This window comes from Cebus imitator, unplaced genomic scaffold (assembly GCF_001604975.1).
Source record: "Cebus imitator isolate Cc_AM_T3 unplaced genomic scaffold, Cebus_imitator-1.0 Scaffold125, whole genome shotgun sequence".
NCBI lineage: Eukaryota > Metazoa > Chordata > Mammalia > Primates > Cebidae > Cebus > Cebus imitator.
In genome coordinates, this window is record NW_016107440.1 from 3,433,276 (window position 1) to 3,451,010 (window position 17,735).

The following is a 17,735-nucleotide window of genomic DNA, read 5'->3' on the forward strand; positions in this document are numbered from 1 at the left end:
TGAGTTGTGATGGTGCCACTGCACCAGCCTGGGTGATAGTGCGAAACCCTGCTGCTAAAATACAACCCCACAAACCCAACACAAAACAAAACAAAACCCTACAAAAACTGACCCATAACACAGGCGAGAATGTCCTAGACTTTCCTGAAGACTAGGGGAGGAGTAATGGGGGATGCACGCATCATGGAAAGGGGCCCTCTAACCCTTGTTACTCCTGCTGCCAAGACAGCTCATTCACAGCTTCTTCCTGCTTGAGGGCAAAGCTGCCCACCTTCCTTCCCAGCCCTCCTTCCTTTCGCCCTTCTAAGAAAATGGATGTCATCTTTTCTCCTGCAAAACAGATGGAACGCTTCTATTTGGCGTGGGTTCTTGCTAACATCCGTGCACTAAAGGTCTCGTCTTTTACTGCCAAATCCTATCAAGTTATTTTCTCAAGCAAAGATGGGACTTTATAAACACTGACCTTGGATTACATTGGTAATCTTGGAGTGAACTGCATGTCGAACAGAATAAGCGAGAGGAGGTGGTGACAGGGCTGGAGGGGTCCCTCTTCCTGGTCTCCATTCCAGTGTGCCATGACCTCCTTCGCCCATCATATGGCTGCGTTTTATTCCACCCGCTCCTGCTGTGAAGGTGAGACTGTGTTCACTCCATCACCTTATTTCTGGAGCACCGACCAAAGTGCCATGAACGGAGTAGGAATTCAATCAATATTTACTGAGTGACTAGATGTGCTCAGCACGGTGCTAATGGATGATCAGAATAGTTAACAATCTCAGCTCTTAAGGAATTTATAGTCTAGTCAGGAAGCCAAAAATAACACAGATGAGAATAATTAAGCCTCCAATCTGATGGCACTGGCTGGGGTGCATTTATCAAGAATTGGGAAGCAGGTAACCATACTTATATTTTTCGTTGCATACATAGCATTTAAATAAAATTGTGACTCCCTTCCAACTTATCACTCATTCAGATACCTTTTTTCTAGGTTAAAAATGAAAGTGTAACACCATATGTCCAGAGATTTTTAAAGGGCCCAAAAGATGATGAATTTGATCTAATATCAGCAAATGATGATCTAGTTTTAACAAGTTACTTTGAATTTAGTCAAATCTAAAACTCACTTTAGATTTGTTTTCTGGCTAATATTCTAATTGAGAGACGTTTCCATGGAGGTATTAGGATAAAATACTGTTTTTAGATATGTGACACATTTCCGTGTATTTTAGAAATCTCTTGGGTATCTTAAGAGAAATTTAATCCATCTGATTTTGATCCAAATATAATTTACTCACAATGATGGAGAAATATTTGATATCTAGAGAAATCTATTGATGCACTTAAAGCTTTCCTCTGGGGAAATAAGAAATCACATTTTTTTCAAGGGTGAATCAGAAACCTACTATGTCTATTTTTTTTTTTTTTTTTTTTTTTTTTTTTTTTTTAACAAAGCCTGAGTTAAGTATCAAATTGGGCAGTTCCAGATTAGTTATTTTTGTTTTTACGTTTTTGAGTCTTTCTTTTAAACTATGCAAAGGAAATTTTCTTCAAAGAGGTTTTTTTTTCTTATTCTGACAGTTTTATCTGCTATCCTGTTTTTTTCCCCAAATAATGATTTTTGAAGATTTAAGGTAATAATACAATTTTGATGTCTGTGGATTAATGGTGTCTGTATTCACGATGTTTCAGACATGTCAGAAACTTTGAAATAGCATTTAAATGTATTGCTTAATTTTAATTTTAAAATACTTTCTCTGAGAATTAGATCGCACTCCTGTGTGAGTACTTCGAATTTCAAAGAGGGGATTTAGACCAAGGTACAGCTAAATTTTGTGCTCTTGAAAGACCTGAAATCCATTTACAAATAAAATTGAGGTCTTTGTATCAGTATTACATTTCGGAAGTGAAATGTGCGAGGACCTGGGCAGTGTCAGATCGTAAGAGGCTGTTGGGTGCCACTGGGAGTCCAGTCAGGGCTGGTATTTCAGTGACCCTGCTACTCTCGATGCTGGTTACGGATTACCCTCCGACTTCTCCCTGCGGCTTGTCTGGACTTCCAAGTTCTGACTTCTGGCCTCCTAAGGATGGTGGTGGTCCTAGCTCTTCTTGGGTTTAGTCTCAACCCTGAAATTTTATTACTGAATGACCCTGGACAAATTGCATGACCTTCGTGAAGCTAGTTTAAGTCTCTGTGCCTTAATTTCCTAGGCTGAAAAATGGGACTGGTGATTACCCTGATGAGGTAGGTATTGTTATTATGAAGATTAAATGACATAAAAGGAGAACTGTTCAGAACAGTATCTGGCTATAGTAAGTGCTAAATAAAATTAGTAATAGTTATTGTCCCTATCCTTCTAGAATTTGCTGTTTTAGAATTTTAGAATGTTTTTAAACTTTCTTCAATACTCGTTAACCTCTCTTTTTTAATAGAAATAGGTCTCAAGCTTAGAGACAGCTATAGGCTTTGCAAATTCAGTAACATCCTTAAAAATTTTTTTTTTTTTATTTTTGCAAATGATGCCAGTTTTCCCTTTATGTTTAATATAGAATTTCCTTTAAAAATTAATCTAGGTAAAAAGTGAGTTTAAAACATATCAAGTAAATTATAAATAACTTGTACTATAGTTTTAAATATGGCAAAAATCATGAGCACAGTGTTCAAATACTTGAAGTTTGAGGAAAGTCTGCGAGGGGTGGGTGCTTCAGGCCTCTGGCAGCTCTTAGCTGGCCTGGGACTCTTTCTGCCCTCCTGTGGGCCTCTGTTTTAGCCAGACAGCCCGCTGATCAATGCCACACCCTGAGCATGCCTGCCTTTGGGTTTTTTCTTAAGAATGCCCACCTTGTTCCACTTTTCTGATTTCCACTCATTTTCATGGCCCCATTTGAGATGAGCATCATCTGTAAGGCCTCCCCAGTGCCTGGCTTTATGCCTCTCTTCTTCCTCCAAACTTCCTTGTGTTCAAGAAAGTACCTGTTCTATGTTTTTGGCAATCATTTCTTGTCACATGATATCTAATAATTTCCATAGATCTGTCCTGCTTCTGTAACTGTAAGAAGATGAGCCGAAGCTCCTTTAGGTGTGGACAGTGTCTTAATCATCTCAATAGTCCCTTGAAGGCCTGCTACAGTACCTTGGATGCCTTATATATTAATAAATATTTTCTAACTGTTGTGGGTTCATATTGAGGTATCATTCATATGCCACAAAATTCACCTCTTCTAAAGTAGTGGAGTTTGCTTTTTAACATGTTTGTACAGTTGTGAAACCATTAACACTGTCCAGTTGTCATCACCCCAAAAGTTCTCTCCTGCCTCTTTGTCCTCAGTCTGCTCTCCTGCCTCCAGCTAACAGTTGATATGCTTTCTGTCTCTATAGTTCTGTTTTCAAAAAGAAATGTCATAGAAAAGGAATCATCCAACATGTAGTCTCTTCTGTCCAGACTTTGCCACCTAGCATAATGTTTCTGTGGTTCTTCCATGTTGTTGCGCTTATTAGTAATTGTTTCTTCTTATTGCTTATTGGCAATACATAGACCATGCTGGTGGGTGTTTGGATTGTTTCCAGTGTTGAGGTATTATGAATTTTTTTTTTTTTGTGAATGTACAGGTCTTTTTGTGGACACATGTTTTCGTTTCTCGTGGATAGACGAGAAATGACTGGTTCCTATGATCAGTGTAACTTTTTAAGAAACTGCCAAACTGTTTACCATTTTGTATTCACACCAGCAATGTATGAGGATTCGTTTCTGCACATCCTTGCCAACACTTGGTATTGTCTATCTTTATCCTAATAGCCATTCTAATGGGTGATGAGGCACGAATTGAGGATGACTCTTGGCTTTTCAAGTTGATCAGTTACATGTTTGGTGCTACCATTTAATGGAAGCTTGAGAAAGGAATGAAGTTTTTTGAGAAAAACCAAGAGTTCTGGTTTGGCCACGATGAGTTTGAGGTGCCAGTTAGGCATTCAAGAAGTACTGTTAAATAGGAAGTTGGATGTATGAGAGCACCTGTGTTAATTCCAGCTTTGCGAATTCATTAAATAATGGAACCTGGGATAGTTGCTTTAATTTTTTTGTACCCTTGATATGAATCTGAGGGTCTGGACAAGTCACATAATTTCGGATGTCAGTTTCCTCATCCATAAAGTAATACCTGTTTTTCTTCAAAACTTAGGTGAGGAGTGAATGAGTTAAAGAATATAAAAGTGCTTATTATTGTAGTGGTGGTGATTATTAATACATGATTTCACGTTTCATTTATTTCATTTTTATGTCCATTGTGGCTTCTAACGTTGTATTTTGCACATAGCAGGTACTCAGTAAATACTGACTTAATAAATCAGTGAATGCAAGTCCTGAGTATGTACTGGTGGAGAAAGAAGGAGGGGAGGGACAGGAGAGGAGAGGTGGGCCAGGGAGAGGAGAGAGAGAGAGAATGGATATAATTTGGATTGGTCTTAAGAAGGAGGGCCCTGAGAATTCCACACTGGAGCTTTGTGGAAAGGACGTTTATCTTTTATGGCACCAGGGAGGCAACATGGAATACATGATTTTGGGAGATGTTTCAATAATCAGACTTGTCACGTGTGAAGCATTGTTGTGTTTGCAAAGTGTCTTACCTTCCTAGTAGACTTTAAGCGTCTTGAGGGTTGGAGCCTCCCTGATGTGCCTCTGTATTTCCCAGAGCCTTGCCTTACTAATTTCAGCATACTATTAACAGAACGAATACCTATAAAATGAGTATACTTTTAAAACTTCTTTAAGTGAAATGACATGTAGTTGGTTGGTTTGTTGGTGGATGACTCATGAACAGGTTGTTTCCTTCCTGTGTTCCTGGGAAAGCATGTCCGTGCTTCTACCACAGCTCATGCATGGCCTGTATGTATGTATGTATTTTTCAGATGTTTGAGATGGAGTCTTGCCCTGTTCCCCAGGCTGGAGTGCAGAGGCATAATCTTGGCTCACTGCACCTTCCTCCTCCGGGTTCAAGGAATTCACCTGCCTCAGCCTTCCAAGTAGTTGGGCACATCACCATGCCCGGCTAATTTTTTGGATCTTTAGTAGAGATGAGGTTTTGCCATATTGGCCAGGCTGGTCTTGAACTCCTGACCTTGTGATCCGCCTGCCTCAGCTTCCCAAAGTGCTGAGATTACAGCTGTGAACCACCGTGCCCGGCCACATGGCCTGTATTTATAATTATTTGTTTGCATGTCTCTCCATCTGTCCTGATGGCAGGGGCTCCATATCCCTTGGCTAATGCCTGGCAAGTAGTGATTGTTCAGAGAATGCTTGAGAGAATTGTTCAAGTGAATGGATGTGTCTAACACTTAATGAATAGCTGGGAAAAGGGACCAGATCTGTGCTCTTTGGAGTTTCAGATTGTAGCTCTAACGATCTAAATTTCCAGAGGGAAAGAAAGTAGGGAAGTGGTCCATAACTCAGTTGTCTTCCATTTTCCGTCCTGTGAGCTAGGTAGATCTGTTCCTGATACGGCTGGGGGAGTGGCTGCCCATCCTGGTCTTCAATCTTAGATGACAACATTAGCTCACATTGTAAATATTCTGAGACGGCCACAGCCTTGAGATTTCTTGTTAGGTTATTTCATTAGGGAGTATTTTCTGAGATTGGCTTAAAGCAAAGGATTTAAAATTTTTTTTTAAGAGAGAGATTTTTTTCCCCCATTTATTTATTTTATTGCATTTTGGGTTTTGGGGTACATGTGAAGAACATGCAAGATTGTTGCATAGGCATACACGTGGCAGTGTGATTTTCTGCCTTCCTCCCCATCACCTACATCTGGCATCTAAGAGAGAGATTTTTAATTTATTGGTTCTGCAAATGCAGTAGACTTTTTGACAGACAAAATTTCAGCTAAACCTGATACATTTAAATCACAGAAATGGAAGTATTAGGTGGGTGCAAAAGTAATTGCGGTTTTTGCCATTTTTTTTTTTTTTTTTGAGATGGAGTCTCACTGTGTCACCCAGGCTGAAGTGCAGTGGTGCAGTCTTGGCTTACTGCAACCTCCGCCTCCTGGGTTCAAGTGATTTTCCTGCCTCAGCCTGCCGAATAGCTGGGATTACAGGCACGCATCACCACCACTATGCCTGGCTAATTTTGGTATTTTTAATAGAGACAGGGTTTTACCATGTTGTTTAGGCTGGTCTCAAACTCCTGACCTCATGATCCACATGCCTTGGCCTCCCAAAATGCTGGGATTACAGGCATGAGCCCCTGCACCCAGCCTGCCATTACTTTTAATGGCAAATACTTCAGTTAATGCAGGGGTGATCTAGAACCTCATCTGTTTATCATTTCTTTGTCTTTTGTGAAAGCCCTGAAGCATCAGGGGATACTTTGGGGCTCCCTGGAAGGAAGTTTGAGAAACCCCAGGTGTAGAGGAAGTCTGTTCATTTTGACTTCTGGTTTCTTCTGCTACTCTTAAGAGACTTCTGTTAAGTCTGTAGAAAGACTTCCCTGTGCTACCGTTTGTAACCACCAACTATGGGTACCCTAGTTCACTGTTGGTGGGAATGTAGTTTGGTATAGCCATTATGGAAAATAGGATGAAAGTTCCTAAAGAATTTAAAACTTGGACTACGATATGACCCAGTAATTCCTTTTCTGGGAATATACTGAAAGGAGATGAAATCATTCCCTTGTAAAGATGTTCGATAGCCAAGATGTGGAAATAACTTAAATGTCTATCAAGGGAGCAATTGGCCAGGCATGGTGGCTCACATCTGTAATCCCAGCACTCTGGGAGGCTGAAGCGGGCAGATCAGTTGCAGTCAGGAGTTCGAGACCAGCCCGGTCAACATGGTGAAAACCCATCTCTACTAAACATACAAAAATTAGCTGGGTGTGGTGGCTGCATGCCTGTTTTCCCAGCTACTCTGGAGGCTGAGGCATGAGAATCGTTTGAACCTGGAAGGCTGAGCCAATTGTACCAGTGTACTCCAGCTTGGATAACAGAGTGAGACTTCAAATTAAAAAAAAAAAAATCCATCAAGGGAGGAATAAGGACCATGTGGTATATGTATACAATGTAATATTAGCCTTAAGAAAGAGGACCTTGCCATTTGCCACAGCATGGACAGACCTGAGGGATGTTATGCTAAGTGAAATAAGCCAGACACAGAAAAAGAAATAGAATCTCACTTATGTGAAATATTTTTGAAAAGATCTCAAATATTAATGCACAGAGAAAGAATAAAGCAGTGGTTTCCATGAGCTGTGGGTGGGTAGAGGAATTGGGGAGATGTAGATCAAAGGATTAAAAAAGTAGTAGATATGTAGGACAAATGAGAGATCTAATGTTCAACATGAGGACTAAAGTTAATAAAAGTGTATTTGGGATTTTTGTTAAATAAGTAAATCTTAGCTGCCTTTGTTACACACATACACACACAGTAACCCTGTGAGCTGGTGGATATGTTAATCTACCTCAATGTAGTAACCATTTTACCATCTATATGTATGCCATAACGTCATGTTGTAAAACTGAAATATAAACAGTAATTAAAAAAAAAAAAAACCTAAGAATCAACTCCTTTTATATTTCCCTTTCTGTGTTCATTTGGACGTCCTCTTTGAGCCTGAATCTAAAGAAGGTCTTGAGGCCACCAATAAATCAGGTAAACAGTACAAACTGTACGGAAAATGTCCCATATTTGTGAATTTGCCTTTGCACATTCCCATGATCGGTATCTGATATGGGTATACATAGAGAGCAGCTTCCTGTCCAAACACATAGCTAGGAGGGGAAACCACAGTGGGTAGAGGAGAGGTAGGTATTTGTCTTAATCCATTTTGTGCTACTATAAAGGAATACTTGGGGCTGGTTCATATATACAGGAAAGAAGTCTATTTTCGTTCACAGTTCTGCAGGCTGTATAAGAAATATGGCAGTAGCATCTGCTGGCCTTTGGGCTGCATAAAAGAGAAGTGAGCACCTGTGAAGAAGGACCAAACCCAAGGGGCATCCTGGCTTTATTACAACCCACTCTCCAGGAACTAATCTATTCCCCTAGATTAGTTTCATGAGAGTGAGAACTCACTCGATCCCTTGAGAATGGCACCAAGCCACTCATGCGGCATATGCTCCCATGACCCAAACACCTCCCACTAGGCCCCACCTCCCAACACCATCACACTGGGTATCAAATTTCAACATAAGACTTGGTGGGGTCAAGGAAACCACATCCAAACCACAGTGGCATGAAAGGGATGAGTCAGATCTTGGATTAGTACTGAAAAGGGCTCTGTGCGCCTGCTGCGATTCGTAGTGCACCAGGAGAGCAAAGTGAGTCCTGGGAAGCAGAGACTTAACATGCAGAGGGGGCTAGTTGTTAAAATTTTGAATTTTCTAGGGCCTGGCAGAGAGAGTTGGAAGACAAAAATGACTGGGCGCCACCAGGAGGGCCTAGCAGTCCAGAAGAGCAGAAGCTCTGTGAGCGCCAAACCAAGAGAGCTGGCAGAATGGAGCGGTGTTTGGATGGAACCAGGAATGCTGGAGTTGACTAGGACAGAGCCTGGAAGTCAAAACAGAGTCAGGCACTAGAATTGGCTGGGCAGAGTCCTGAAGAAGATTCAGGTGGATAAGGGTTTAGCTAATGTATAGTATGGCTTCTGTGTAAGACACTATAAAGGGTTTTTGTGAGTTTACCTTGGGTTGTAACAACCATAAATACTGGAGAGATGCACTGCAACTTAAAAAAAAAACTGATATAATTCACATACCATGAAACTTGTCATTATGTACAATCTAGTGGTTTTTCGCACATTCACTTTATCATGCAGACGTCACCATTAAACCATGAAAATGTTTGGTTTATTCCAAAAAGAAACCCCATACTCATTGGCAGTCACTTCCTGTTCTTCCCTCTGCCCAGGTCCCGGCAACCAATAAGCTATGTTCTGTGTCTGTGGATTAGCTTCTTCTGAATCTTTCATATATATAGAATCATACAATATGCGGACTTTTGTGTCTGGCTTTTTCATTTAGCATAATGTTTTTCAAAGACCCATCCATGCTGTAGTGCGTGTCAGTGGTTCATTCCTTTGCATTGCTGAGTAATATTCCAGTGTATGGCCAGACAACATTGTATCTGTTCATCAGTTGGTGAACATGGGGATTGTTTTCATTTTGGGTTATTATGAACAATGCTCCTATGGTCATTTGTGTGTGCATTTTTTATCAATGCCTGTCTGTGTTTGTAGAGATGATGTGAGTTCTGTACGTTGTTCTTTTAATACGATATTTTATGTCAATTGAGTTTTATATATTGAACTGGATTTGTATTACTGGGGTAAATCCCACATTTTCATGGCTTATCCTTTTTGTATGTTACTGCGTTCAGTTTGCTAGTATTTTGTTCAGAATTTTTGTAGCTATATTCATAAGGCATATTGGTCTGAAGTGTTTTAAATTTTTACTTAAGTTCATTATTTTTAAAAACTGAAAAAATATGGTGTGCAATATGATATTTTGAAATATGTATACATTGTAGAATAGCTAAATCAAGCTAATTATATGCATTGTCTCACATATTATTTTTTGTAATGTCACATATTGCAGAATTTTATTTTTAAAGGCCAAAATAGTATTCCATTTACCATATATATTTTCGTTTTTCAATTATCTATTGATGGTCACTTAGGCTGATTTCATGTCTTGGTGATTATGAATAATGTTGCAGTGAACATGGGAGTACAGATATGTCTTCAGTATACTGATTTCATTTTCTTTGGGTGTATACTTAGAAGTGAGATTGCTGTATCATATGGTAGTTGCATTTTTTTTTTTCTGAGATGCAGTTTTGCTCTTGTTACCCAGACTGGAGTGCAATGGCATGATCTCCACTCACTGCATCCTCTGCCTCCTGGGTTCAAGCGATTCTGCTGCCTCAGCCTCCCAAGTAGCTGGGGCTCAAGGCACACACCACCATGCCTGGCTAATTTTTTGTATTTTTAGTAGAGACAGGGTTTTGCCATGTTGGTTAGGCTGGTCTCGAACTCCTGACCTCAGACAATTGCCCACCTTGGCCTCCCAAAGTTCTGGGATTAAAGGCCTGAGTCACTGTGCCTGGCTGGTAGTTGTATTTTTAATTTTCGAGGAACCTCCATACTGTTTTCCATAATGGCTATGTTAATTCATATTCCTGTCAGTGGTATAGAATGGTTCCCTTTTCTCCACATTCTTGCCAACACTTGTTTTTGCTGATCTTTTTCGTAATAGCCATTCTAACAGGTGTGAGGTAAAGCATCTGTAGTATTCTTGCAGTGTCTTTGCTGATTTTCTTTGTTTTCCTTTTCTCTAATTCATTTATTTCTACTCTAGTCTATTGTTTCTTCATTAGTTATTTAGGTGTGTTATTTAATTTCCAAATATTTGTGATGTTTTCCTTTTTTTTTCTGTATTGAATTCTTCTATTCCATTATGGTTGGAAAACACACTTTGACTTAATCATTTAAATTTATTGAGGTTTGTTTTATAGCCTAACATACTGTCTGCCGGGGAATGTTGCATGTGTCCTTGAGAAGAATGTACATTCTGCTGTTGTTGGATAGACTGTTCAGTAGATGCCTGTTGGGACTAGTTGACCTATAGTGTTGTTGGTCAAGTCTTCTATTTCCTTGCTGATCTTTTGTCTAGTTGTTCTAGCAGTTGTGGAATGAAAGATATTAAAGTCTCCAACTATTATTGTTGAGTTACCTGTTTCTCCCTTCAATCATTTTAGTCTTTGCTTTGTGTATTTTGGGGCTCTATTCTTATATATGTTTATATTGGTTGTCTCTTCTTGATGAATTAACCCTGTTACCATTATAAAATGCCCTTCTTTATCTCTAGTAACAAGTGTTGTCTTAAAGTCTGTTTTGCCTGTTAGTATAACCATTCCAGCTCTCCTTTGGTTTCTGTCTGCATGGTATATATGTTTTCCATCATTTTACTTTCAACTTGTGTTTTTGGGTTTAAAGTGTGTCTTTTGTAGACAGCACATGGTTGAATTATGTTTTTAAATGTTAATCCGTTCTGCCAATTGATGTCTTTTAATTGGAGTGTTTAATTCATTTAAATTTAATGTAATTACTGATGAGGTAGGATTTATTTATGCTATTTGGCTATATTCTATATATCTTTGTTTTATGCTTTTGTCATTTAAATCAGATAGAAAAAAGAGTATATTTGTCCCATTTTAAATATTTTAGAAATGTTTAATAATAAAAAAATATAAAGTATATTACATAATTTAAAATACACTTATACTATGTGTAAAATATTCACTTCTGCAGTTACCTTTATAACTACTCCTATTTATTTCTTCACATTGCTTTGATTTAGTGCCTTTTCATTTCAGCTTGGTGGGAAAGTTCCTCTATTATTTCTTGTAAAGCAGGTGTGCTGCTGATGAACTCTGTGTTTATCTGGAATGTCTTAGTGTCTCTTTCATTTTCAAAGAATTGTTTTGCTGATATAGAATTCTTGGTTGACAGTTAATTTCCTTTCAGCTCTTTGACTGTGTTATCCCACTGCTTTGTGGTCTCCATGGTTTTCAGTGATAAATCAGCTGTTAATCTTATTGAGGCTTCCTCGCACGTGATGAGTCACTTCTCCCATGCTGCTTTCAAGATTCTCTTTAGCCTTTGGCTATAAACAGGTTATTGATTTCAATTTACAAATTCACTGTTACTCTGCCCAAATTTTAACATTCCTATTTGAAAAGACAGCATGGGACACTTTTGTCAGTACTTTAATTCAACCCTTATGATATCTCTGTAGCGTTTCTTTGATCTATCAACGTTATGTTTAGTAGTATGTAGCTATGTTTTTCATTGTCGTATTAATAGAACTTCAGAGTGATATTCATATGATCCTTTCCCATAAATTATTCACCTAATAGATTTGTTGAAGACCTGTATATGGAAGGCTCTATGCAAGATTTTCAGTTTTCTTAGATGAGTAGTGACATATGATTCTACTGTGAGGATGACACATAGGGTTGGCAGAGCACACATACTTAACTAATTACCATGCAATTAGGTTAAAGGTATACTATGTGCATAAACATAGTAGTTTGGGAGCACAGAGTAGGAAGTCACTGATTTTTGTATTTGGTAGATGAGCAAACTGAGGATTAGATAGATTAGCAATTTGAGACCTCAAGTTATCTAAATTAGAAAGTGACACAACCAAGGACTAGAAGTCACTATTCTGGGTTCTTTCTGTGAAACAATGGTGATTCTAGAGTGTGGCTATTTTCTATGTTCAAGCATCATAGGTAAAAATGATTGCTTAAACCAGGTAAGTGTGTGAAGCACAGATTGGCTATTTTGCTTCAAAAGGTGTTTATGCTAAAAATAAAAACAACCAGTACTTGTTTAGGCTTATTGTATTAATATGAATTTAGTAAACAATGTTGGAGCTTGAGGTGTCAAAATATGAAAAGATAGTTATTCTTAGTAAATGTACCCTAGATGTTTTATTTTCCTTTTTATTGATATTTCTTTTTTCAAAAGAACTCTTCTCCTCCCTACATCCCTAGTAAAATTTTGAATAGGTACAGTTTGTATTAGAGCCTCCTTAAAAATAAAGTTACCGATCAATCAAAACTATATTCATTCTCTATAGGGATAAAGCATGACATTTTTGGGCATACAGTTTTAATTTTAATCTGCATGCCTCCGTTTCTATTCTCCCATGAGTCTTTGCAGCAGGACAAGGAAAAGCAAGTCTTATAAAAAGAAATACAGTGTGTGGTGCTTATTAAAGTTACATACATCTCTTCTCACAGGAGAAATTTGATTTATTGCAGGTTGTGCATATGTCGCATATGGACATTTCTAGGGAACAGATTCCTTATGCTGAGCAGTGAATGGCTTCTAGTACTCCATTATTGCTCTGGGAACATGTTAGTAATGATTATGAAAGGTAGGATACCATGAAATCTGTAAGGTGATTTGGCAGAAGTCGATGCTGTTGGTGCCAGGATTTGGGTACCGTACCACGGTTTCCTGTTTTCAAATGTATTAATTGATCCGCAAAGGACATCTTTTGGAGACAAGAATTCAGACAGACTGGCACAGCCTGGACCTCCGCCAAGACTGCTCGGAAGGTTGCCATACTGGGAGCAAAAGAGTGAGAGAGAGAAAGAGGGAGAGAGAGAGGCAGAGGGAGAGCTGAGGAAAGAAAAAAAGGCAAGACTTGGCACAGCTCAGTCAAATCAGCTTCTTTTGTCTGCTTTCTCGGCTTGAGCTTCAGGAAAGAAAACCGTCCTGGGGTACAGAAAAACTCAGAACTTTTTGGTTTTCAAACTTAGAAGGCTTTTTAAGTCTCTTGGGCTATTTGAAAGTGTTGGTACATACAATGACGTTTAGTCACCAGTATTAAGGGAAATAAAAGCCTTTTTCAAAACGAAGCTTCCACAGTGTCCATGCATTTGGGAAATACTATATTTGATTTTTTGCATGTATGATTATACCATGAGAGACAGGATTAATGTAGAAGATGGCAAGGCAGATTTCTAATTAGAGAGAATATTAATTTTCTACAAAATAAAGTTTGTTCATCAATACAAACCTGCTTTCAAATCCAATCAGAAAGACATCGTTCGGAATGTGTTCAGAACGTAAGTTTTTAGATTTTATTTTATTTTATTTTTAGACGTTTGTAGACATTAACTTTTCAAGGAGACTTTCTAAGATTTTATGCAACCCAGCCAGGAAGTCAGAGTAAAGTTGTTTTATCCATGTGTTTAAGAAAACGTTTTCTTAAAGCAACAGCTTTTATTTCTGCTGCTTCATGCTGTCCTAAACTACATCCCCCAGCAATTAGTGACAACACTGAAGACCAGAAAGGCAAGCTGAAGACACCAGACTTCGCTTGAAGGGCAAACAAGAAATGTGAGCTTGGTCATTATTTTTTTGTGTGTCTTTGCTCTGAACCATTTTTGGGAGGTGGGTGGGGAGGTGTCTATGTCTAAGAGATGTATGCGATTAGTGAATTCTCATTGTGAGAAGGAAATGATGAAAGGTGATTTTTATGATGTTGGCAGAAATGGCTGGGAATGGTAGAGAATAGAAATTTAAATCTTTTGGGGAAGAAGTGGTGAGCTGTGTTTGCAATACTTGGAGAAAAATTCCTTATTTTCAGTTGATGAGATTTTATAATCAAACGATTACTATAGCCTGATTCTCTCAAAATGTTTTAAGTGGAGGGAAAATCTAGAAAGTTTATCGATTTTCTTTTTAGTACTACCTGGTGTTTTACTTAGATATATACTTTATATCTAATTTCTGAGCAATAAATCCTTCCTATTAGGCCTGGTTATGGTTGGATTGTGATAGTTCTGTTCTTAAAAATCAGCGTTATTGTAGGAGAGGTTAACTGTAAGGCATGTGTTTCTGTGGACCACCCTCATTGTAAATATTCTGTTTTTAAAGAGTGTTTGAGTTGTAGGGATTAGGTTATGACTTCCTATAATCATATATTTTCTTTTTATTTTATATGCTGAAACAATACAGGAAAACTGTATATATTCACATAAGTACTCATCATTTTGGGCAGTGTGAAAGACTGCCCCGGATCTGTGCTTTTGTTTTGAGTATATAATCATTGATTTGTTAATCCTTCGGCAATAAAAAACTGTCTATAGCTTTCTATTACTGCGCGCCTTAAATGATCAATTGTTTCAGATGGTTTTTTATAAAACTATAGTGACACATCAGCAACCCTGAAAATGGCATTTAATATACAAATATGATTGGAAAATATATGAAATCTAACAGAGGTGTTTGAACAGTTAAGCTTAAGTATGTTCTTCAACTTTTTAATTAATGAACATTTTGATTTTCAGTAAAATGAAATCACTGAACGTTTATGTGTGTTGCCAAAATGACAACCTTTGTTTAATAAGCTCCTTTATACACTACCTCGCTGATACTCCTAAAATGGACGCCAAGACATGAAAGACATGCTGATAGGCACGGGAAGGGAATGTTTGCCTGACTGCAGTCTTCCTTTTTGAATTGATTACAGGATCATTCATGCCTCTACTAAAAACAACAATATATGAAACAAAAAGAAAGTTCAGCAAATAAGTTTAATTTGAGCTTCATTTTAATACTGACCGTCTTATTGCCGATTTATATTTACTTCCATTTGCCTCTTAAACATTTAACATACCTTCTTGCCATTTAAGTTTGCTAAATATATAACTTATTTAATTTATTTAAGGCCATTTATTTCCTGAAGTTAAAATAATTTCTGCTAGCTGATTCTTCTTTGCAGCGAACTCAGAACAAACTTACATCCAAACTATTTCATGTCCAATTATTTTCTAACAGTATGATCAAAAGTAGGTGAATTAAAAAACAAATACATCAGAATATACATTAGAAATATTAAATTTTTCGATACTGGTAATCCTACATTTTATAGTGTGTGTTAAACTTAAAATTTGATAAATATTAGCTGTTATAGTCACTAAAGTTTCTTACCAATAGATTCTCTCTGGCCTACTCATTACCTAGCTTAAAATAAAAATAAAATCTATGAAGATGTTCTTTGTAAACCGGGTATAATAGATGTGTCTTTGTGCAAGGTTTTTTTTTTTTAAAATGTGATTAAGAAGTTGTGTTGATTGCATTTTTTTTAAAAAAAATTTAGTTGTAACATAATGCATGCTTCTGTCTTTTTAGACCTTTTGTACTACAAACACGTTGACATTTAGGTTATTAACTATTTCCATATTAATATTTCAAATCTTATTTTAAAGTATATAAATACTAGTGGTTTGATTGTAAATGAACTCTATCTCAGCACATATTTGTTGTCGTTTGAATTGTATAATATTTTGAAGTAGAATTATTAAGGCAGAAATGCATTAATATTTAACTGCTACTTGATGCCTATTATTAAATTCCATTCTGATGTATGTACCTGAACATACAAGCACATTATTCTACAAATTAATGCGAACTTCTCAGGGAGCATTAGTCCAGTATTTTATAATTACTCATTTATTCATTTATTCAACAAATGTTTATGGAGCTCTCACTTAAATATGCTAATATTTTATTGATAAAGTTATTTTTGGTAATGCAGATGGAAGAAGGAATAGATTTAAAATAAAGTCCAAAAGCCTGCATAGAAAAAGGCAGTAGTACTACAATGAGATTTATTTCAGCAGATAAAGTATGTTCACTTTTCTTGCACAATACACATATTAAAGAATGTGATTATAAAATAACAGGAGATTAGTACATGTAGCTGTAAGAATCTTGTTTTATGACTGTTTTGGTTGTTCCATTTTCTTGGCCCAAAACTGGAGTTGTTCAGGTCTTCTGACAGACATGTAAAATAAGCAATTCAAATTCAGGGAGGAAGAAATGAAGATTGAGCCACTGCTCACGTGCTAGATCTTAAATATGTCAAAGCAGGTGTAATTGAACCTTCGAAGATGTGGCTGCAACGTAAACAACAGTGGCCTGTTTATGTGGGATTTTTTCCTTTCCTTTGTTTTCCGTTGTGAGACAGAGGAAGAAGAGGAGGCCCAACCCACATCCTGAAGCCAGCATGGCCCTTTGAAAGAAGGTTTGCTAGGGGGCGGTATATTTTAAATGGACTTATCAGTTCACTTTCTGTATTCTAGTGGGGTGTGTGTGTGTGTGTGTGTGTGTGTGTGTGTGTGTGTGAGAGAGAGAGAGAGAGAGAGAGAGAGAGAGAGAGAGAGAGAGAGAGAGAATGAACACACATTTAACTCAGTGGCCTAACTTTATTCCATGCGATTGTTCTCTGATATAAAAATAAGGCATAGGTTCATCTTTCAAAAGGAGATAGAAGTCATGTGATGTGAGGAGTGGTGCTTGTAGGCTGCTTTGGTGGCCCTAGGCATGAGGCAGAGCTGGTGGCCCATGGAATGGAGATGAGAAGTGTCTCAGCTGCGGGTAAACACTACTGAGGTCATTCAGCAGATACTCCTAGAGGACTTGCTCTGTGCCAGGCAAAAGATAGAATCGCTGCCCATAGGAATTCCTCGTGTAGTTGGGTGGAGAAGAGGAGAGTAATAATTGATGAATGTAGCTACCTTTTCAGGTTACCAAATATCTTTGTCTGTTATTCCGTGTAATCCAGGTAGCCATGCTGGGCACAGGGACTGGTACACAATGACACTTACTAAGTATTTATGGAAGAAATAAACCAAGTGGTAAACCCCAGAGTATTATCTTCTTGAGTCTTATGTGACTAAGAGTTTTTTCCCTCGTGGACGAAAAGCAAAAAGCACTGTGCTTTATTTTGTTTCTCTGTTGCTGGTTATGGGTTTAAAGGGGTGGAGCAGAGGGCCACATTCTTTGTGACCATGTTAGGCTCTCTAGAGGTGGCCATTGGAGACTTGCCTGGTGTGGGGTGGCCCTGGGCATCTGCTCTCTTTGGCCAGCCCTCCGTTGTCTTGCAATTCCTCTGCCCTCGTTTTCCCAAAGGATCCCATACTGTACCTTAGGACTTGGTGGTATGGCCTGAGCATGAAGCAGGCCAGTGGAGTGTCCAGTAGGTTTAGAGTGTTTCTTTTGAGGGCAGGACAAAGGCTGAGGGGATTGAGACAGAGAAGGTGGTAAGGGCAGTTGTGCTGAGCTGAGGGTGACACCCAGCAAGCAGTTTCAGTCCTGTTGTAGCTGCAGTGCCAGGGGCCCCTGAGGGAGCGAGGGTGGACGTGGCGTCCTGGGTTAGACTGT

The 17,735-nt window shown here is 38.2% G+C and overlaps 1 protein-coding gene across 6 annotated transcripts in view; it reads left to right on the forward strand.

Annotated features, from left to right (window-relative positions):
* Window positions 1-17,735, forward strand: part of MSRA (methionine sulfoxide reductase A) — a 373,388-nt gene that overhangs the window by 26,949 nt on the left and 328,704 nt on the right. Inside the window, exons 1-2 of one of the 6 annotated variants that reach the window (XM_017540449.2) lie at window positions 11,282-13,630; window positions 13,830-13,904. The exons of 2 other annotated variants lie outside the window; for them this stretch is intronic. Coding sequence is in view for 1 of the 4 variants with exons in the window: in XM_017540447.2 (XP_017395936.1) it covers window positions 13,618-13,630 (13 nt within the window). In the remaining 3 variants the exon portion in view is untranslated. Of the gene's footprint in view, window positions 1-11,276; window positions 13,631-13,686; window positions 13,905-16,575; window positions 16,597-17,735 lie in introns of those variants that run through there. 3 more of the 6 variants (XM_017540447.2, XM_017540448.2, XM_037742694.1) reach the window with 3 other exon arrangements.